Genomic DNA, 22,833 nt, shown 5'->3' on the forward strand with positions numbered 1-22,833 from the left:
ATATCACACTAGGACCCTCCTCATCAAAAAATATGGTATAAATTTGTTGATCTTAATTTCATAGTTCTGGAATCATGCTCAGAACTATTTGAAAATACAACCCCATTTTCCCTATTTTGGACTAACTCCATTCCAAATTTGAATATCACATTTGAATAACTGAGGTTGCAAGGCATTCTCTTTTCACTTCATCTTTCCCATGGGTAATGTCTTTTTTAGTGGAAATACTCACAATGTGTTTGTTTTAACTCTCCTGACTGAACCATATTTTAAGCAGAGTTTGCAAGGCTCTTCGAAAACTTGGGTAGCTGAACAGAGAGGAGGAGACATGAAATGTATATCCCAAATGTCTGTACTGTCTTTGCCTTCTCAAGATGAACTCCACACACAGCACAAGGACATATTGTGTGTACGATTGATTGTATGTACTCAAACTGAGTGGAGTGCTTTCAGGACAAATAAATGAGAATTTTAAAATCTATTAATATTTTTTGTTGCTGCTGAATAAATTACCTAACCTGATTTTTCTTAAAAAAACCCAAACAACTGTTAAATTAAATTAATGTTTTTTTTCACAACTAAATTTAATTAAAGAAAAAGCTGTATTTGCATTTAACAATAGGAGTCTTCAGTTAATATTAGTGTGGTCTTTGAAGAAGTCTGGGTTCAGTGTACTAAGCCCATATAACAACCTTTAAATACAGGAGTCAGATAAGAAAAAAGTATGTTCATCCCCTCTCTTCCTCTTGGCCAGAATGTGTTGTGGTGACTGAGATACAAAAGTTGCTGCTCTCCTGTGCTCTTGATACACACCCACAGATGAGGAACAATGTCAGTGGTGCTGCGCAGTCAGATTCAGCAAATGATAAATGTGTTTTCTGACTCTTTACTCTCCCATGTAGAAAGCTGCCCAGAGTGTAGCTCTGAAATGGGCAGGGTTTACATGAGTCATGCCAGACCAATGGTGCTAATACATCCGCTTCCGCCCCTAAAAGTATGCTATTCCCTCACAGCATCTATAGCACAGTGGTGGCATGATTTATCCTGGGTTTTTTTTCATTAACCAGATGGATATAAATCTAAATACTAGAAGACTCTTTAGACCATCAGATGAGAAGTGTAACATATAAATTGCTGGAAGCAGAAGCTTAAAGATTAAAACTGGAAGTAGAGCATCTCTTAGAAATAAGCATATATTTCTACAGAGGCTGGTGATCATGATTACAAAAAGGGGGTTTCTTCATCAAGGAAATCTTTCAACCAAGTTCAGATGATCTCAGTGACATTCTGTGGCCTATATTCTGCAGAGGACTTTCCCTAAACAATACAACCTCCTTACACTCTGAATTGCTACCAGGTATTTTCTTCCAGAGTATTTCATATCCTCAATTTTGCCATTACTATCTTTCCAGGAGCTTAATCTCTCAAACACACACACACACAAAAGGCTGTGCTCTCCAAAGGAGTTTATAACTGACATTAATTAAACTGCAAAACAGCTTTCAATAACCTTTCTCCTTACTGCAGAAACTGTTGAACTGGGTTTTTTTGAAGCAAAGATTTTTATATAGATAACCCACCAGCAAGTAAGAAGTAAGACTTGCTTTAATGAGCTCTTAAAGAGTAAGAAAATAATAGCAATCTTCGGGTGGAGGAATGAAAAACAAACAAACCCCCCAAGGTCATAACAATGAAAAATACAAGTTAAATGCAAACATGCATACCCGTCAACTGTAAAATTTGATCATCAATTAGTGTCACAGCTTCATCATGCATCACTTGCCCTCCAATGACAAATTCCAGTCGTCCTTCCTGAAGCAACTGATGGACCTACGATATTGAAATTAAGGCACAAAACATAAACATCATTTCAGTCTTATCCAAAAAGGATGCAAATTCTTTTCAGATCACAGCACATCCCCTAAATACAAAACTTGTCAAGAAGGCAGCCAGGACAAAAGTGGGATAAAAGGCCAACTGTACTGAGTGCTATCAGAAGGAGAAGAAGGGTGGATGGGTGGGGAGGAAGTGCTAAGTGCTGCACAATGCATTGATTTACCCAGCTTACACTGAAACCAGGTAGCAGGCACAAAGGATGCACTGTCAGGCAGACCCTAACCTTCTGGTGTTTCTCAGTAGGGCTGTTACTGTGCCTTTATACTATCTAAACAGCAGACATGTCCCCATAACACTGCACTGCCCCAGTCTTGGATACTGCCTCAAGACAGCTAGAGCTGGAGTTACGGGTGCTACTTGATACCAGAAGATATTAGTGCTGCTTCCAAAGTCTTCTTCCTGCTGCATCTGTCTTGGCTTAGTGAAGACACTGGGTGGCTGGATGAGAGAACAATATGCAGCTCCATGCAAGCAGCAATGGTCAGGCTTCCAGGGTTTCCTTTAGTCTACTAATTCTGTAACAGTTTGAAGACTGAGATTTATGGGATCTAGAAGGGAGATGGTGTGCCATCACACCGTGGCCACAAACATATCCCTTCTGCTCTGTATGCATCTGCCTTGCCTTCAAAGCACAGACAGGTTGCTCAACTTGTGAGAGACAGAATGGTATATTAAGAAATAGCTCTTTCACATGTAGCAGGTTTGCCTGCCTGATAAACCCACTGCTAACTTTCATTCTGGGCTCTTTTTTTCTAGTTTAAAAATTGTCAATATATTATGACTTGTTCAGCTATTCAAGGTTTTTTTTTTTTAACTTCAGCTACTAGAAACAGGCATGCTTGAACTGCATACATGGACTGAATTCCAAACATGTACTGCTTGAATGCTATGAAAGACTGCATGCTGACAAGTACAACTTTTAGCAAATATGCTGGAGGAAGTGGAGGGTGGTGGTTATGAGGGAGTGAGTAATAGGTTGTGTCCCTTTCTAGAAGTGTTAGGGAGTCTTCTGTTTTTATTATAGTTACTTCATTACCTAAAACTTCAAAGATAGCTCGAACTTCCAATGAAGAAAGTTTATATAAAGAAAGTTTATATAAATACATCTTTTAACCCCACCCCTTTTTATTTATTTAAATCTGTCATGCAGGATGCCAGTTCCAGAGCTATTATGTTTATTTCCCCAGGAACCTTCGGTGTCTGCTCAGATAGGATGCCAGATTGTCAATTTTGATTATAATCATTTCTCTTGTTCACAGTGTTGTGAAAACGCTTCAGGGCTCAGCATTCCTAAATTAGTTCTAGCTGACTGTGGTGACTGATTAGCATGCTGGGAGACCAGATAACTGATATCTGGTGTCAGCACAGAAATGGTCCTGACCTACATTAAAAGCATCTGTGGCTATTATTCCCCATCTGGATGGATGTCCAAAAGATACCTCTGATCCAAACTTTGGGACATGGAAATGTTTTTTTAATAGTTTTATGGAACCACTGCCAGGCTGAAAACAAGAAAAATAATTCAAGTAATTTAACTAATATCCAATCCTAGAAAAAAAAAAACAATAATGTCTTTAATGACAATGTCTTTAAGTGCTTTTGCTTACCAGAACTGGGCAAAACAAATGAGGAACCGAGGAAAAAGATCCAGCAGTACTACAAGCAGCAGGCAGCTACAGTAGTAGAAGATACCTGCGGTCCTTGGGACACCTACTACTATCCTTACATCATCAACTAATCCCTAAACCCAGATAGAAGTGGCTATGCTAGTTAAAAGATCCAGGCATCAAGCCAAGGTAAAGTGACAGGAACTCTTTACACAAGAAAATACTCTGGAAATAACATGTACTGAGAACTAAGAGGTTCATATCTGTCTGAATACTGCTGCAATACATGTCACTCCTTGTCTGAATTGTAAAATCAGCTTCAGTACCTGGCTGTACCTTTTACTAGTTTTAAATGCTATTATTCGAGTCTGAAGCAGACATTCCAAAAGAAACTAAAATTAAATCCTGTATTCCAAGTAAATCACTAAAGGGGGGGGGGGGGAGGGGAGGGGGAGAAAAAGGAAAATTAAAACTAGAAAGCCTGTACTACAGAAAATCATTAATGCTAGAGTTCAAGTGGAGAAAGCAGGACAGTAACCAGAGTGACCCAATTTCAAGGCCCAATATTTGCACCTTGCTAATGATATAAACATGATACTTACCAGCAAGCATCATAGCTGTTAAATATTATTAAAGATTCAATGTTTGACACACACACAGGTATAAGAGGAATTTGGTTTTAATAATTTTAATTTTCAGAGAATCAACTACAAAGTAACTTGAGAACTGAGTAAAAATGCATAAAGCAACAATTATCAATAATTAGGCTAGAAAATTAAAGGGTGACTCATATGTACTAGTTTTGCACAACTGAAGTCAAATGTGACATACACTTATTCTTCTGAATCCCACATAACAGCAAGAATAGGTATTAGAGACTTGGGCCTTTATATTTAGGTTATAGCAGTGTAACATACTTGAAATAAGATGAACTTACCTTAGAAACTTAAGAGTACTCTTCTGTCCCTGCACAAGTGAGTTCCTACGCTATTTTCTTTAATTCCCCAACCCCAGACTTACAGTACATTTTTCTAATTAAAAACCGACAAGAAAATTGTCCTGCAACAGGCAAGTATGGGCAAAGGGCCCACACAATAACAGTGAACTGTCTATACACAGTGAAATCTCTCATACAAAGATCAGCTGCATACGTGTTATGGCTTCAGAATTTAGTGAAGGTTAAAAAAGCCCCAAAATCAGACAAGAGGTTTCTTTTTTTTTTTACATGATGCTTTAAACATCTAGCACTTTAATCAAACTAAAATATAAAGTACCACAAGTAATATACTACTGTTGGCTGGACCCTGGTAAGAAAACCGACCATGGAGTTCCAAGTTAGTACCTATGGGAAGCTGCACCTGTACACCCTCTGGCTTTAGGGTCCAAAACTTAAACATCTTGCACTGCAATGCAATGCATGACCAGCTGGTTAGGCTACCAGCTCAGACTTTGATTTCAGCATGTTTGTTTCATGCCAGAGGAAAGAAGTGCCAAATGAAACTTCCAAGTGCCTTTACTAGGAAAGAAATGTTGAATCTACAGTCACCTCTTTGCTGCATCATCCTTGTTTATGAATGGCAGGTTTCTGAGCAGTACTTAACTGGAAAGAAAAAAAGTTCCTTCTTGTGAGCAGTGTTAGGCTTCAGATGTTTAACAGGTATCAGAACAGTCTCTTTCAGAATCACCCACATCTTATACTAGCATGCCCCCAAGTCAGTCAAGTCACCGATGAAATAAGAATTGTAAAGTTTAAAGAGCCTTCAGTGCAAAGGTTGCTACTTCCTACTGCTCTAATCTATAGCTGGAGTTTTAACCTCTTGCAACTGCTTTTAGAGTTAAGTTTCTTTCACAAGAAGTACCAGATTCAGAGACAGCTTACACAAGACCTGGGTAAAAAGCAAATGGGGAAGCACTTTGCCCTTCCTTGTCCCCTGAAAAAGGGCACAGATTGTTAGCAGGAAGCACGGCTCTAGCACAACTTACCTGCTGCTTGTGTGTATCTGTGGCTACCGCATCCCACCAAAGTCGAAAGAATTCCTGTTCCACAGCAATAAATTTGCGCTGCTTCCCTTTCATTAGCTCTTCTACAACGGACGTGTAGACATTTGCTGCATAAGCATGCATGCTTTCCTGCAAGAAACAAAATGCAGAAAATAAATTCCGTTTTGCCTACATTAAATGGGCTGTTTTGAACACTCATTGGGCTTGAAAAGAGAGATCGTAAACCTCACATTTGTTGCTCACTTCCTTTTGTACACCTGGAAAGACTGAGTTCTCTCTGATTATGCACAGTCTATGGGCCCCTCTGCTCCAAAATATGTCCTTACTGGGGACCTGACTAGATCATGGTGTAGCTTTCCTCAAAATCAGCAGGAACCAATACAGGCCTTCTTTTTGATGCACTGGGAAACAGCTTACCTTGTCCCTCATTACTTGTCATGAATTACAAGACTTCGCAATAACATAGTTAAAAACCACATGTGCACATTTTATTCTTCCATGTCTGCTCATTTGATGACCTGAATTATCAGAATTGTTTCTTCAGAGTAAATACGACTTCATGCTGTGGGTGTGCATTACTAGTATAATACAGCTATACAGATACGTATGCTGTGCATTATACTGTTAGACCTGGAACCTTCAGTCATGTGAAATAACTCCATTTGGCTTGATGTCTTAGGATACAGTAAAATTAAACTCTTTGACTGTTGATGTATAAACATCCAGTGTGAGAATTTGTGCATTTATCCTGTCTATGCTGTTCCTAAAGCTACTTGTATTCCAGAATGAGGCCTATGGATTTTTACTGGAATGCAAACATGACAGCTGTATCCATCAAATAAACTATCACATTGTTATATCCTATGATATGGTATGGTATCAAATTAATAGCATCACATTATTTTAAAGGTGTGCATATGAGGATATTTAACATACGCTTATCCGTGCCAGAGCAACTGCTGCTGACCAGATCCAGTTTTCCACCCTTTACTTAACTTCAAAGTGACACAGAACATCTAAAGGCAGCAGCAAAGGTTCTAGGATTTCCTGCAATGTCTGTGTTTCCTTTTAACGAAGTTATCAGCATGTCATTGAAAGGTTTAACACTAACCATAACACTTTTCTGCTTAAACTCTTGGTACTTGCTGAAGAATGGTTTAACACTAACCATAACACTTTTCTGCTTAAACTCTTGGTACTTGCTGAAGAATGGTTTAACACTAACCATAACACTTTTCTGCTTAAACTCTTGGTACTTGCTGAAGAATGCTTACCAAAATACATGCATCTGAAAGTGATTGACAGAAAGATCTCTCACCCACCCAAAAACTAATGGGCATTTTGAATAATCGCATTTTGACATTAGAAGGGAATGACATGATCTGAATCAGAAACGAGCTATTCCTAACCTCTCGCTTTCCAACTATTTTTGTAAAAATGCTGAAGTGTCATTAGAAAAGGGGAAACATTTGAGTGTAGGACGAATGGCTTAAAATACTCTAGTGCTTATCTAAATAATTACTTGTTCAATGATCTCCTGATCAGCTCTTAAGGGTTCTTTAAAATCAAGATTATGATTAGATGCTTAATACAACGTGAAATTTAACTAAGGGCATAGCTTTTAAGTTTTACTAATACCCAAGAACGTCAAACTCCAATGACTGCTGAGGAATTTTCACTTTTCACTGGCAACTGGCTACAAACAATACATTCTAAATTCCAAGTAGCTGTACAATGATTACAACATCAAGCTCAGTTTCAGTTAATAGTTAAGTGGAGTACGCTAAATTTTAAGAGCTGAACAAGGACTTTCAAATTTAATACAACACTAAAATAATCTGTGTGGAAACTTACTGAAAATATTTTCTTGAGGTATTTTGGTGATGAAGCTAAGCCAGTCTTTATTCTGATTCAAATTATGCTGGAACTAAGCAGTAAGATATTACCCAATCCTACAAAGTTTATAAGGCCTAGTTGTCTGGGTGGGAATGACAATTGTTCTCACAAAGCAGGATACTTGCAAGCAATAATAAGCATTTTCTTTCCAGTTCACATCCTCTATCAGCTAATAAGATACACTGAAACAATAAGCAGTGACCCAGTATAAATAATGAGGTAAGATTTTTCCTACTTAAATATAGATTTTAAACTTCTAGCATGTTGTAAAAACTGTTTTGTATTGCATTTTAGACAACGAGGTATCTTTCCCACCTTTACGTAAGATACATCAGTGAGATGACACATCTTGTGTAAGTTATGGTACCACTGTTATTATCAGATTGCAACAGATTGTTTGCTTCGAGAGGAAACTATTTTTATTATAAAACCAATGCTGTAATTCTCCACCAATGCTATAATTTCCAGCACACAATGAAGGTTGCTATTATAAATAAAATGCTTATTTTTTGCTTTATAAATGGAAAAATAAAACACTAAGAAACCAGTATGTTGTCAGTCCCCAGTGAAACCTACTTACAAAGCAAACCAAAAATGTAAAATACGTTGGGATCATACCAGTATTCCAAAGTTACCTCCACGTTTCACTTTACTACAGAAGTATTTGAAATGACGCACAGGTAACCTCTGTGGTTTTTTACTATGGGAATTGCTGATGCTTATGATTTAATAACACAGGCACTGAGGCTTCAAGCAATTGCATGTTCTTAAAAAGAAGTGTTTCATTTCTCCTTGAGGAGATCTTCAACCACGAACTGACCCAAAATAAAAATTAATTTTGTGTTCTCTCCTGCAATTTCTGAGTGGGAGTTTGAGGTATTAAAAGAGAAATTCACTAATCTTTCCTAAAAAGGGAAGACAAATAAATGCACAGCAGGGATTCCTTGGCGAGCCACTAGTCCTTTTTTATTACAGCTACTCTTAAACATCTGATGCCATTTCACACTAGTGAGTTAAGTATCCCCAGCATCTTTCACCTAAAATGAAAGCAATTTATACTGGTAGTGAAAGAGTCAGGATTTCGACTAGCAAATATAAAAGCCATTAATGCTCCATTGCTCTACATCTCATTTAACAAAAACCACATTGCTCCTACACTTCTGTGGGACAAGGCTCCAAGCCTACCCCAGCCATCGAGGGCCTGGGTCCTGCTCTATTCTCTAGGTAACAGCACACAGTTTTCCTGGGGTTTTGGCTTAGTCAGAAGGTAAACAAAAGGACCAAGAAAATCTGCTATAGGATCAAAGCTCAACATCCAACAGAGCGAAGGTCTTCCTTAAAAAACAGTAGGGTGGGGGTTGGGGAATCCCTCAGGAGCATCCTGCAGAACACAGGCACACATAACCCTAAAATTCATGGGTACAGTTCCCAAGCTAACCATGCCTCCTATGTCGGGATCCCGCAGATGACCAGCACCCTTCCAACAGGACATGCACCTGCCGGGACACGGATACATCCCTGCGGGACGCAAGGATAGGGATGTCCGCAGTTCTCTGCGGACGGTGGTGCAGGACCAGCCGGAACCCCGCAGTCATCGCTACGGGACTCCGGAGAGTTTTACGAGCCTGAAGGCGCTAGGCTGGGGCAGCGCCAGGCCCAGCCCTACCCGACAGCCGCCGTACAGTGCCGTGCCGTGCCGTGCCCTGCCGCTCCCACCCCGGCCAGCCCCGCTCCGCAGGGCCCCACCTGCACCGTGTACACCCAGCCGACGTCCATGTGGCTGTGGGCGACCACGAACGCCCGCAGCGCCCCGCTGCCATGGGCCCAAGGCAGCAGGCTGAGGAGCAGCAGCGGGAGCAGCGGGGCTCGCATGGCGGCTCCCCACCAGCTCCCCGCTTCACTTCCGCGTCCCGCCGGCCCAGCACCGCCTCCCGGCACGGCGACCCCTAGGCGGGGAGGGAGCGGGAAGCAAGGACCAGGAGCGGGGCTGCCGACCCGCGGCACCGCCTGCACCGGGGGGGGGCGTGCGGCTGGCTCGGGTCACTGCTTTGTTAGCAAGAAGCTACAGCGGTTTTCCGTGGGAGGATTTTGAGGCAGGAGGGGTGCCTGTGGCAGACCCGAGCTGCCCCGTAGGGGGCTGAGATCCCTACAGCAGGGTGCAAGAGCCAGCTAAAAACACAGCCCCAGGTCCGGCTGGCTCCTGCTGATAACTCCGGGGCTGGTTTTCTCATACAACTGGATTGCTCTGAGCGATGATGAGTTCTGACAACTATAAATACAACTATAAATCCTTGGCTTTTAAAATTTATTTATTTGTTCCACATTCTTCTGAATTGAATGTGAATTCTTTATTTTAAGGTATAATGGTTAATCACAGATGCCTGTATGCATCTTTGGAGCTATAGCAACATCGAATTTATGTATTTGACCTTCTGATCCCATTTACATTGGTTTTATTTACACTTGTTTTATTGCTCCTAGCAAGAGGTAGGCCCTGTACTGAGAACCGAAAAGGCAGTCTTGTGTCTACACAAAGTTCCAGTGAAAAGGAAGAAATCCAGCCTATAATTAAAAAGCATTATAGGATAATGTAGCCCAATCTCCTCAGAAGTTTTGTCTACAGTTGCACCAGTTTCTGCCCAGTACCTCATTGTAATACTAAAAGCTAAAGCAGATTGAGCTGTTTTTTAAACTTTGACTCTAAAATACACTGTAGTAGAACTTATGTTATAGTTGGAGTCGATTACATGCTTTTAACAACCCTACAATCCTGAAATGACAAACAATCCCACACTCTTTGCCAATTTCCAACAGTGCCAAAGGAAAGGACATCAGATGAAGGTGGTGCCTGCTCCCACTTTGTGTTGATTTAGAGTCACCCATTTTCAAACCTAGTTAAACCAGTCTTCTCTTTGAAAGAAACAACCAAAAATGGCTTAACTGTCCATCTATCTGTAGACTTACACTGATAAAAGCCAAAGATTCATTCTCACTGGACTAGCTGGCACTTGGGTGCAAATTAACCCATCTCAATACTCAAGATACCTGTAGGACTAGCTCACATAAGTGTGATTTGCATCTATCCCTTCACTTTAGAAATCAAAGATGAGCACATGCTACCTTACCTGCCAAACACTGAGTTGAACAGTGTAAAATTGTTACATTTTAGAATAATTAAATTTAATGCAACTGGATTCTGCCAAAGCAGGACCATTGTTTGCTAATCAATATGATAGACTAAATTTTTGTCCAAAAAAAAGCAGTTAACAGTTAAATGCTAAGGTTAATTTTATTTATGATAATACCTTGTCATAAAGAGCAATAATCGAGGTCTGTAGGTCATTTCTAAGGGGAGTTAGTATCACTGTAAGCAGTTGGATGAAGCTTTAATACAGATCTACGATACTCGCAAATCATCAGCTTAAACCTTTCCAGTTCCAAGAAAGCTAGTGCACATCCAGCAAACATATGGCTTGGGGATATATATACACATGCTCTCTAAATGAACTGGTGGGTTTTTTACCCCAGAAGGTATTATGGTCTTTGTAATTTAGATGAAGTTCCCAGGAAAGCTTAAGTGTTGGTGTTTTGCTTTGTTTCTAAAAGCAGCTGAGAATGTTTCCAGGACATTGTACTCCTATTATAAACCTGTTTTCTTCAGAAGGTGTAATTGCCCTCCTTCTTCTTTCACAAAGGCCACACTGTGACACTGTCTTGGATAGAGTGAAGAAGAATATAAATATTTGAACAGAATAACTTTATTAGGCAAAATGGAATCAAACTGCCCACAGTTTCCCTAAAGGTATCAGGAGTGTCTTCACTTGCTGCAAAAAAAAAGGATGACTGTATGTATCAAGTAGAATTTAAGTTGAAAATAATGCTTCCCCACCATGTAAGGGTGATGAGGCACTGGAATGGGTTGCCCAGGGAAGTTGTGAATGCTCTGTCCCTGGCAATGTTCAAGGCCAGGCTGGACAGAGCCTTGGGTGACATGGCTTAGTGTGAGGTGTCCCTGCCCATGGCAGGGGGGTTGGAACTAGATGATCTTAAGGTCCTTTCCAACCCTAACTATTCTATGATTCTATGTATATACAGTGTCACAAACAGCAAAAAGCTAGATGGAAGAGCCAACGTAACTGTGCTGTGACAGCTGCCTACATGGGTATTTTATCCTCTTGTTGGCTCCTAATCTCTTAGTATGGCTTGATTATAGTCCTCCTATGTTATTTCTTAAGCTCTTTTTTCTCATTTGCCCATACAAAGTGCATTTGCTCTCTTTGACTTGAGCTGTTATACATGGGCCTCTGACACTGTCACCTCCAAATGGCAGAAGGTGTAGGCAAGATACTGCCAGCTCTAGGCTAAGGAGTCACAGTTGTGTTAAACACTAGGAAAGCTACCTGGTGAACAGAACAATTAATGTACATTTGCATTTCACTCCTGTCATGTTTTTGGGGTGAATGTCTATAAGAATAAAGGTGTTTATTAACTCAAGTTCACTCTAGCTGACTGTTTTAGCTAGAATTTGCCATTCCCCTGAACATTTTTCCAGTGGAGATAAAGGTCACTATTCAGTGCACTTAAGCTTGCTTGATAACAGGTTTGATTTCTTACTTACCACTCATGGATGCTGTACAGTTTGCGGATCCACAGGGGTCTGCGGGCTAGAGGAAAAACCACTCTCCAGCCCTGCAGTGATTTCAGCGTATATAAACCCCGATAATATACATTGTATTTGCAGCCTTTTCCCACAAAGTAACCTACATGGCCTAGGGACGGTAAGAGAACTGTGGTGAAAATGCAGCTGCTGGTGCTTGGTGTGGCAGGCTGGGAGATAGGACAAGAGGTAAGGGCCTCAAGCTGTGCCAGGGGAGCTTTAGACTGCATATTAGGAAAAATTTCTTTACTAAAAGGGTGGTCAGGCATTGGAACAGGCTGCCCAGGGCAGTGGCGGAATCACCGTCCTAGGAAGCGTTCAAAAAACGTGTAGATGAAGCCTACAGTGACACGGTTTAGTGGTGGGGTTGGCAATCCTGGGGTAATGGTTGGACTCGACGATCTTAAAGGTCTCTTCCAACCTAGCTGATTCTATGATGGGTTCTCCAGGGGTGTACGCCCCAGAGTCCTGGTGCACCACACGCCGGGCTGGCCGCACCGTGTGCTTGGGAAGCAGCGGTGGGATACAGCACAGACGGGGAGGCACCTGACAGGGAGTGCATGGCTAAAGTTACCAACAGCGGTCAGACTCCTCCACCCCGGGCAGCGGAGGAAGGCCCGGCAGAGGCATCGCCTCCCACGGCCGTGCTTACGGCTCGCTTCAGGCGGAGCGGCTGCCCCGCCCCTGCCCCACCGACAGCCTTCGGCGCTCCGCTGGGTACGGCCCCACCGCCCTGTTGGGGCCGCCCCGAGCCCGCTCACACCTGTTGGGGCAGCGGCGGGGCCGGGCGAGGCTGCACCGCCTCCGCCGGGAGCTCCGGGCGGAGCCTTCCCTCCTTCCCGTCCTCCCTCCCCCGGCTCCCGGAGCGCCCCGAGGCAGCGCTGCTGCCTGCGCCGCCCGCTCCGCTGGGAGAAGGAGGAGGCGCCCCGAGCTGCCGGCGCTGGGAGCACAGCAAATAACAGTTCAGAGCACTGGGCGCCTTTCGGCGGCAACACCCATGTCCCACAAACAGGGTATCTGGAAGCGCTGTCCTTTCCCCGGCCCTCCCCGGTCTCCTCTCATCCCTCCGATCCCTTTGCCCCCTCCATCTCTCCTCCCCTCTTCTCCGTCCCTGCCTTTCCTCCTTCCCTTCTCCCTTTCTTAGTCCTCTCCCCGGCGCCCCCGGGTGCCCCTGACTGACTGTGCCTTTCCTCCCTGCCCAGTTAGCAGCCCCCCAGGCGAGAGCGCGGTTGACTGGTGCCTTTACCAGCTCAATGGAGCAGCCGAGTTTGAGGTCTCTGATGGTGAGTACCGGGGTGCTGAGATGGGGCGCGGCTCCTCGACCGCTGCCCCATCCGGCAGCGTGTGGATGGAACGTGGCTTGCTGATGTGAGAACGACAATGATAGAACACGGTGGCCAATATGGGGCGTGGGGCCTGTGGGGCGGGGAAGACGGTGTGTGGGCCCAGGGCAGGAGGCAGGAGGGAGGAGAGCTGGCAGAGGTGGCCACTGATGGGTTGCATGTGCCTGGCCTTGTCAAAGTGTCTTGGCTTGTTTTGTTTTGGGTTTTTACTCCGAAAAGTTAGGTTTTCACTGCTGGTGGCCAGTCCTCACAGCCCTGGTGGCAATGGGTGTGAGGCAGGCTGTGTGGTACTTGCTGGAAAGTTTTCTGGTCCTCTTTTTACCCCCTTAACTTTGAAGAGAGGTAACTTAGAAAGTTCTTTATTTTAATATTCTGTGATCAGAAAAACATCAACCTGTGGGTGCAGGGTAAAAAAGTCTCCCTCTGTCTCCACTCTGTCTCCAATGCAAACTCTGCATTCAATATCTAAACTTAGGTGCCAGCCTGTATTTTCCAGTGTGCCAGATGTGTAGTGTGCAGTGCCTGTGAGCCTATTTCAGTGTATGTTTTTGGTGAGTTAAAGTGGAGCTAGGACCTCATCTTTATGTTTTGGTCTGTTGGAGTTCAGCATTTCCGAGAGGAGTGTCTTTACTGTTTGTAAGGGCTTAAAGTGCATGGGAAGTTTGGCTGGACTGAAAAACTTTCTAATACTGAGGAAAGTGACACCCTGTAACAGATTGGCTTCAGGTTAGGCATTAGGGAAAGCTTCTCACAGTGAATGACTGCCATATGTGGTGGGTAGACAGACAATGAAACCTCACTTCACATATTTAAGGTTTGTTTCACAAACAGGCTGAAGTGATGAAGCTACGGATCTGGCCTAGGGCTGGTAGATAGACTGCCTGTTTGGGGTCTGTTTTAGCTGTATCATCAGCATCCTCTGGGATGTTAATTTTTGTGTTGTCTTTTTTTTTTACTGTTTGGAAAAGTAATTTAAACCCCGGTGTACTAATAATAACTACAGCTTGATCAAGGCTTTGAACTAGGGTTCCCTGTCCACCTCACAATTATCCCGTGGTGGTTTATATTTCAAGATATACTTAATAGTGTGTGTAATTACACACACTTACATACTAAAGCAGTTCACAAAACACGTTGTGCTTTTGTTCCTCCATGGCTTTTCTGTATGTGTGAGAAACTGCATACCAAACCAGATGTGATGACGATAGGTGGGGGTGGAAATTACATCCGTGTGAGGGAGTGTAATGAGTGAGTGGCTGAATTTTTTAGGCATCATAGAATATTGAATATAAACTTTAGGCTAGCATTTACTTTCATTTAAAGATTTGAATGAATAGAATATCATTCTTAACCTTCTTTATCTGGGTAGATACCAGTGTTGCAGCACTGCTTTGAGACTAGAATGTTTTATTCTCAACAGGTGGGTTTTTTCCTTGGTGGGGTCATCTTTTGTCCCATGACATAATTTTAAAAATTAGTTTGCTAGCCATGGATTCAGTTCTTTTTAACAGTGACAATTTATGGATGCCTGGTTTTACTCCGTGACTTAAATGGAAATCTTACGTGTTTTATTTACTCAATATGGGAATATACGAAATGCAGGGAACAGGAAACAGAGCTGAAACAGTGTAATTTGGTCACATGAGCTATAGAAACAAAGTTACCTGCAGGTAGTAAACACGTTTGTGTTAATATGATTATATACAAATATGACATGCATTTTCCAGAAGATGTGCTGTCTTTGACAGACATTGATAACTAGGAACACACATGGCTGGATAATCAACACACTTTGCAGAAGTGAAAAACAACATTTAAAAGGAAGGACCAATGTGGCAAGTGGCTTGACCTTTTGCATGCCACTGTTTTTGATAAAGTCTGCACCTCTTCCTTTGCTGAAGTTTGTTTCTGAAATTACTTAAGTTACACAGAGCCAAACAAAAGCCCAGAATCCTTGACTTAAAATGGATTGTTCCTTTGGCTTCCATTGCAGATTTATTTGTTTTTTGCTATCCTTGTCCCAGTTCTTTTTACTTTTCAGAGAGGCCACAACTGTTGTGATTGCAGCTGTATTGGTTAAGATCACTTAACCTATAGACAGAAGGAGTAATGAATGTTAAACATTATTGTGTTTATCTCTGTATAGATAAATATTTGCATGTTAATATTCTAAGTTCAATGAGTGTGTATGCTGCTTTTGCTATCGAATGCATGCAGTGGCTCTGCAGTACTCTGTCCACTAGACTTCAGAATTGCATTCTGCAACATTTCTGCCTTAGACTAGGAAAGAAAATTATTCTTTTTCCAAAAATAGATGTGTCAGATGAAAAACATTCATTTACATAACAGAAAAGGAAAATTGCATATTTCAAATGCAAGGAAAAATAAAGCATAGCAAGTAAAATATCACAATCAAAGCCAAGAAAATCATGTTTGATTTAGCCTTGCTGCTTTGAAACAAAGCCCTATTTCAAATATTGCCACTTCTATAATTAACATCTAAGTGCAAAATATATTTTATTTATGCTAAATATCTCAAAGCACTTTGCTCACATTAAGTGCAGCCTCACAAAAGTGATGTGAAGAAGGGTATTGGAGTATCCTTTTACAGGCTAGCAAAATGAAATATGAAAGCTAAGGATGTGATTTTTATTGAAGCTGAATGCCAGTTATTAAGCATTTAGTATCTGGGACTTCTGAAAAGCCAAGTCTTGTACTGTTTGCCCAGACTATCTAGTGGACTGCTTGTTCCAGACCCTTTGCTTTTGTGCTCCAAATCTCATTAACTCCTTGCAAACTTTGTATAAGTTAAAGCACGTTTGAAATATTTTATGCTGTGAATTCTAAGTTGGTATTCTGTTATTCTAGATAGCTTTGCATTCAGGAATGACTGTATGGTTAATGAAAAGATTGAATCCTAAATAATAATTTTTCTTTCATAAAGTTAGTTCATTGGAGACTGGAAAGTGATTTGCAGTGTAAATTTTCTTCTCATCTATTTTGTAACTTCATGTTGTCACATGGCTGAAGGTTCTGCTTAACATAAGTGCCTTGTGAATTATGATACGTACTTTCCTGTTACTTACCTTACGCTGTTCTAACAGTGTCTTTGATTTCCGAGTCATTTCAAGAGAGATTGATTGAGAAGATGGATAATATGCTATTTTGTTGTATAGGTATGTTTGAATAATGTACGTTTTTGAGGAACTAAAGACTTGTGAACTTACAAATATGAATTTAATCACTGTCAGATTTACCTCCATAGCTATAGTTTTCAATCTAAGACAGTAAGTCTGGATTTGGTTCAATACTGTTGTTTCCATTATTACACAAATTCTATGGAAAGCCATGTAATTGCACAAGCTTACAACTAAAGTAATGTCCTTGTGAGTCATGCCTTCACAAGTAAGGTCTAATTAAATAGGAAGTCTCCATCTGTGGATGCTTTTGCATCTCAGTCCTTTTTTGGCTGAAGAAAACAATTGATTTTTCCTTGATCTCTTATTAATAAGGCATGGTAATAGCTCTTAACACTTCACCGTTTGCCAACATTTCTTTTGAAATGTGATCACCATGAATGGATGTTGTATTTCCATGAGACCTTAGTTGGATAGATATGCTTTACAGTTCCAGGTTCCCAGTTCAGTCTGGAGATTTAGTGAATTGTGCTTCTGTGCCTCACAGTTCTGGGTTTCTTCAAAGGAAAACAAGATTCTTGGAAGACACTGATACACTCCTTGTCTCACCCCAGTGTGTATCTAGGATACTAGCAGCTTGCATACAGCACTGCAGGGTCTGTCACAGGGCTCAAGTGCACCCGGATATACCCTCTGATGCCATGTATGCATGAAGTCCTACTTCATACATCCCGGTTTATACATTCAGCAATGCTCTGTGTTTTGTCCCTCCTGATTTTACAGTTGCTTGTGTTGGTGTTTGGTTGGTTAACTTTGATGTCTGGGAGCTGCTACAGCATGGGAAAAGGGCTCCTGTCTGAGAAGTGTTACTGTCAAACCTTGTTCCCATTATAACATTAGATGTGACTGGGTAAGACCAAACCAGGTAAATGACTCCTTACAAGAAAATGTGGGTATTTGATTATACTTCTGTTTGTTGCTGCTTAATCTGATATTGAGTTTGAATGTGAAAAGCTCAGCATGATAGACAAAGAGGAAGGATTAACCTATATCTAAGTTATATTTATACTTACAGTAGTTTAACTTCAGGTGATACTTATCTACAATAATAGTCCATTTTGTGATATTTTTATCTACTGCTTATTTGTGGCATGGATTTTGTAAAAAACGTGAAAATAAAATACTGGAAAATATATGTACTTGTTATGAGAAGATAAGTGGCTTATGTACGTTTCTCATTTGTTGTTTCATAATGTGTTTTGATTAAGAGTTGGTTTGCTTTTTATGGAATAAATGAAGTACATTAAGATGACTTAATTGCAATGATTTATAAAATCCTTGCTTTCATAGTGTTTCTATTGGAATTTAATATGAGTGCTAGAGAGTGTTTTCTCCCTTAAGGCATTAAGTGCCATTTGACCATAAAACAAGTACTATGTTAGCACTTTGGTCATTATTTTCTTTTGTAAATACCTGACTGAAGACGTTCGCTCCTTTTCAGTAACCTTAAAAGAGGTGCTGTTTAGATGAAGCTTAAAAAACAGACTAAAGTTTTTTGGTTTTGTTATTTTGTTTTTTAAACAGATTTTCAGATTTTCCAGCCCTTTTCAGGGACTTCACTCTAACATGCTGTACTTGTTTAGTACAGTTTTTTTCTGTGGCTCTTTGATGCCAGAAGTTACAGCCTTCATCTCAGTTTCCAGGATGTGGTCTTCAGCCAATTGCCTTTTTACTCTCTAATCTCCCATTAATCCTTTTTCTGTCCTTTCAGTCTGCCCCTTTTTCATATCTTACATACTCAGTTGGGGTTTCTAGTTTTTGTTGGTTTCCTCAGCTTTGGTTTTACTTTCCCTTTGTCCTCTGTAACCCTTCTCTCTGCCAAGAAGATCATGGTGGGGAGGGTCTCAGTCCTTTTGCTATTGTGGAGTCTGGCAAAGAGGTCTCCCCTCTGTGCCACTGGAAGTCTGCCATTTGCAGCAGGTGCCTGGACAGGGAATCTTATCTCTTTTCCATCTCTCATTATTTCCAGGTCTACAAGGCTTACCACTTCACATGATCCTTCCAGTTCCATTCAAATAACTGCTGGCAGTTTTGGTTTTATCCATGCATGAATGATCAGAATTTCCTTGGGTGTTTCAGTTGGCCATATCCTTTAAGATGCACTCAGTATAAACATAATGAAAGATGAAATCACACTGTGTTATGCCTGAGTATGCAGGTATTAGGAAGTAAAGAAATCATGCTTTGAAGTTATCTAGTCCAGAATTTAACAGGAACATCTTTTATGCTTCCTCTTTCTCATTAAATATGCAATAATTTATGTTGTTATTTTTGTTATAAATTGTAACCCTGATGAAGTTAACATTGGGACCATAGATCTGCCATTTAGGCTAATTTTTATATTTCAGTCAAACATTATCATTCAGCTTGAGTAGTGATGGACAATTTAAAGAGTGCGGAATTGCCTGTGGTTCCAGCTGAGATGCAGAAAAATCACCAGGTCTTCACAAAGCCTACTCTTCCATTATAGGTCATTATTATGGAGTTGAGTTTTATATAAGGGTAGGGAGTACCCATTTTCTGATCTTTCCAATTCGAGTTTATAAATATGTGTAGAAATTGCCAAAGCTGTCTTGGAGAATGTCTGAATAGCTGATGTGCAGAGAAGCTTTTCCTACTGTGCAGTTTTTTTTCTATATGAGCCTGTCAAAACTAAAAGAAATTCCAAGAAGATTCTTCTGTTTCAAAAATAACAACCCAGAAGCTTAACTTCTGCAAATATGCATCCAGAAGTCATATTGCAGATCATACTGGTGAGAAAGTGACCCGGATTTAATACTCTTGTTTGTCAGTTCTTTTCAGTAAAAGGCATTTTCAGTAAAATGCAGAGAGTTTGAAAGCAGAAGTCAGTATCTTTTTGCATGTTTGGACTGGCTGCTGACAAGGTTCCAAAATGATATCAAGCTATTTAGGGGTTTTAGCTACCTTCCTCTCCTAGTTTGCTACTCGGATATAAACTTCTTACTCAAAATAATGGTCTTTATAAGTGTCTGTGTGATTGCCTAATGGTAATTGGCAATGCCCCCAAATAGTGAAAGGTGTTACTAGCAAAATTCTGCTTCTTGCCGTTTATATTGACTTGTCATTGTTTGGTGATCCAGAAGAGGGAGCTACCTCACAAATTTCTAGCTGGGTTGAACTTCACAAAGTCTCTAAAACCTCATGGATTTTGTCTGTTTTCTTTGGAAGACTGAGTCCAGAGATTTCATGTAATGGCTTTTTGGTCACTCATTTCATAGTTTGCTGATTTCTAAGGACATCCTTAGAGTCTTAGTTCTTTAATTTCCTTCACCTCCTAGTATCAGTTAAGTATTTGTCTTCAAACATTGCATTTTTGTAATGCCCTAAAACCTTTGATAAATATAATGATTGCAGTCCTTTTATTGAATCTGCCAAGTTGTTTTAATGATAAGTCTTGTCAAAGCTATCATACCTTCAGGTTTGTTGTTGATCACTTTCTGTTAAGAACTGATGCAGTGATGTGACTTTATTTCCTAAGGTAACCAGAGTACTGAGAAACAGGTAAATCTTTTTTTTCAGCTGAATATGTTTCTTGGTTTTTGTCATTAAGAGCTAAGGAGAATACTCTTAATATTATGAAACTTGTCTTTGTTTTTCATCAAGAAGAGTGAATACAGCACTATGCTGTTTATTCCTTTGTGGGTGATCACCCTTTGTATTTCATGTGAATTTTGAGGTGCTGGAGTGTGCCCAAACAAGGGCAATGAAACTGGAAAGGGTTTAGAGCACAAGTTTTATAGGAAACAGCTGAGGGAACTGAGTTGTTTAGCCTGGAGAAAGGTAAATAAATAAATACTATTTGTTTTATAAACATAATATTTTGCACATGTGTGATCTATTATAGTTTGAGCACAGGATATTTAAAAATGTTTGTATGTTCTTAAAACTGATGACCCATTTGTATATTTTTAAGCTTTGCATCAGATATAGTTTCTCTTCAGAATGCACACATTCCCCAGATGTCTTGGCTATGTTTATTTACAAGCACATTTTCTAGCAGCTCATGTCACAGCGAATAGAGTTGACAGTTGGGCTGATTGCAGGAATATGCAAAACATTAACATCATAAATCTTTCCCCACCTACCATCTTATGTAATTTTTACAAAATGTTCAGAAGTATGATGCAAGAGACAGTTCCATTATTTTAGGTGGATCCATTTTGGTATTGCAGTTAAAGGTGATATATTCCCTTCAGAAACAGTTACATCTAGACACTAACAGGGGCCATTGATTTGACGTTCTATTCATAGAAAGGGCATGTGTCATTCAAAAGGGAGTTGTAAAACTATTTAGCGTGGTTAGCAATGTGCCTTTCATTTCAAACAACTACCATAGCTAATTACCCTATTTAGTAGAGTCTTCTTGGAATCCTGAAACAAAGATAGGCCCCAATTTTTTTTTGAGATACTGAATTCTATGAATATTCCTTCTCTTCGTATTCAGAATAAACTCCCCTCTTAGGACTAGACTCAGAGATGCAAAGTAGAAGTGTTATTCTTGCAAGACTTAATGGTTTCTTGTTAGATCTGTCTTATTGAGTAATCTTAGTGACCTTTGAAATTTTTAGTACAGGTTGGTTTTTGTGGTTGCTTTTGTCCATCAGATAGGTCTTATTTTTGAAGGTTCTCTTATAAGCTCTTGTGTATATATATGTGTACACATATATATGTATGTAAAGTATTATAAACTTTGCTTTGAAATTGAATGTCTATTCTGGAAATAGCCTGTGTTTCAGATTGTGTTTATTTGCAAGAAACCCTAACTTGGAGTCCTTCATAATGATGTGCAAAGTAGATATAATGGGTTTAAAATAAGAATGAGCTCACATTTTAAGAATTCTTATTTTTGTATGCATTGCGATTTGTAAAATTTGAACTGTTTTTTTTTCCTTGAGGTTTTTCATGGGAACAGATTTTTTTGTTTGATTCTTAAGCTCAACAAGCTGTTACTTCCAGTGCATGCTGTCTCCTCTATTCTAAACCGGGAAAGCACAGTGGTAATTTTACTTGGACTGCTTTTCCTGGGTTTCTTGGAGGTTTTGCTCCATAAGAACACTTGTCCTAGTGGAATGTCCACCTTTCCAAGGTGGAAGCTAAGGAGACCTTGCTGGTCTGCCAAGAGCATTGAGAGGGTGGCTTTATAGTGGCATTTTTCCAGAAAGGTGCCACTTTGCCTCAGGAACTTTGTGACTTCTGTTGCTTTTTGATTTCCCTTGTTCTTCATTCTCCTCCACTGTAATTGAAGATCCTACTTCAAATGCAATGCCTATGTTGACTTTTCTGGAAGTAGCAATTGTGTGATTCAACTTATTTAAATTTAAAAATACAGCAATATTAACTTGGTATTTCAGATTTCTAATCTAAGTATTTTAGAGGCATAATTGTTCACTAACAACTCCAAAACTATATGGAAGTTTGTGAAAGGACTTGACTTCTGTTTTCCTGATGATGTCAAAACAGAAAATGTACTAGTGGGGAAATACTGAAAGGAGTAATTGGGTCAAGGAAACTGACCTCCAAGTTTGAGCTTCCTCATTCTACCATGAGATAAACCACCTCTGCTAAAGAACATCTCCAGTAGCACTAAGTCTTTCTCCTATGCTGAGGTGAGTCCCTAGCAGCTTGTGATCTAAATTACACATCATATATCAGTCTTCAGCACTCCTATGGTAGAAATCACTTCCTTTTACTGTGTGTTCTTAAGGTACCCAGAGCAACACCTGTGCAAACTGGGTCTGGGCAGTGCTGGCTTTGACAGCCCTGTCACACCTGAGAAGCACACTCACTAAGAAGCTGCAAAGCATCTGACAGTTGTATGTGTGTGTGTATGTGTGTATATATCCTCTCATCAAATGCCTGAAAGCAAGCATGTGCTCAAACCCTGTGGTTAAATAGTTGAATAAAAAAAGGATGATTGCAAACCTCAGACATAATGAAATAATTTGTCCTGGTTTTTGCATACTGTTTCTGTAAGTACCCTGACACATTTCACTCGCAGATTTTATTTTGGCTCTGTTTTGTTTCTTATGTGCGTTAGTGTGAGAATAATTAGCACTCTGTACTTTTGCAGACATGGAGTTGTGTGTTGTTTCTTTGGTAAGAATAGTTAAATACGTAACCATCTATATAGGTTCCTTTTTCATTTTTGTGGAAAAAACCAGCAAACGCTTACCTATGTTAATGTAACATTTGAGTTCAGATGATAGCACAAGTCA

General features: G+C 40.3%; 2 protein-coding genes across 2 annotated transcripts in view; one reads left to right on the plus strand and one right to left on the minus strand.

Moving 5' to 3' along the window:
• MAN2B2 (mannosidase alpha class 2B member 2) overlaps nucleotides 1-9,305 on the minus strand; it is a 33,401-nt gene extending 24,096 nt beyond the window's left edge. Inside the window, exons 1-3 of the mRNA XM_031048452.1 lie at nucleotides 9,147-9,305; nucleotides 5,487-5,633; nucleotides 1,725-1,830 (exon numbers count right to left, since the gene is read on the minus strand). Of these exons, the coding sequence (XP_030904312.1) occupies nucleotides 1,725-1,830; nucleotides 5,487-5,633; nucleotides 9,147-9,272 (379 nt within the window). The 5' untranslated portion in view covers nucleotides 9,273-9,305. The remainder of the gene's footprint in view (nucleotides 1-1,724; nucleotides 1,831-5,486; nucleotides 5,634-9,146) is intronic.
• Nucleotides 9,306-13,054: 3,749 nt separating this feature from the next.
• The window catches only part of PPP2R2C (protein phosphatase 2 regulatory subunit Bgamma), a 200,622-nt gene continuing 190,843 nt past the window's right edge, over nucleotides 13,055-22,833 (plus strand). Inside the window, exons 1-2 of the mRNA XM_013128901.2 lie at nucleotides 13,055-13,070; nucleotides 13,260-13,340. Of these exons, the coding sequence (XP_012984355.1) occupies nucleotides 13,055-13,070; nucleotides 13,260-13,340 (97 nt within the window). The remainder of the gene's footprint in view (nucleotides 13,071-13,259; nucleotides 13,341-22,833) is intronic.

This window comes from Melopsittacus undulatus, chromosome 7 (assembly GCF_012275295.1).
Source record: "Melopsittacus undulatus isolate bMelUnd1 chromosome 7, bMelUnd1.mat.Z, whole genome shotgun sequence".
Classification (NCBI taxonomy): Eukaryota; Metazoa; Chordata; class Aves; order Psittaciformes; family Psittaculidae; genus Melopsittacus; species Melopsittacus undulatus.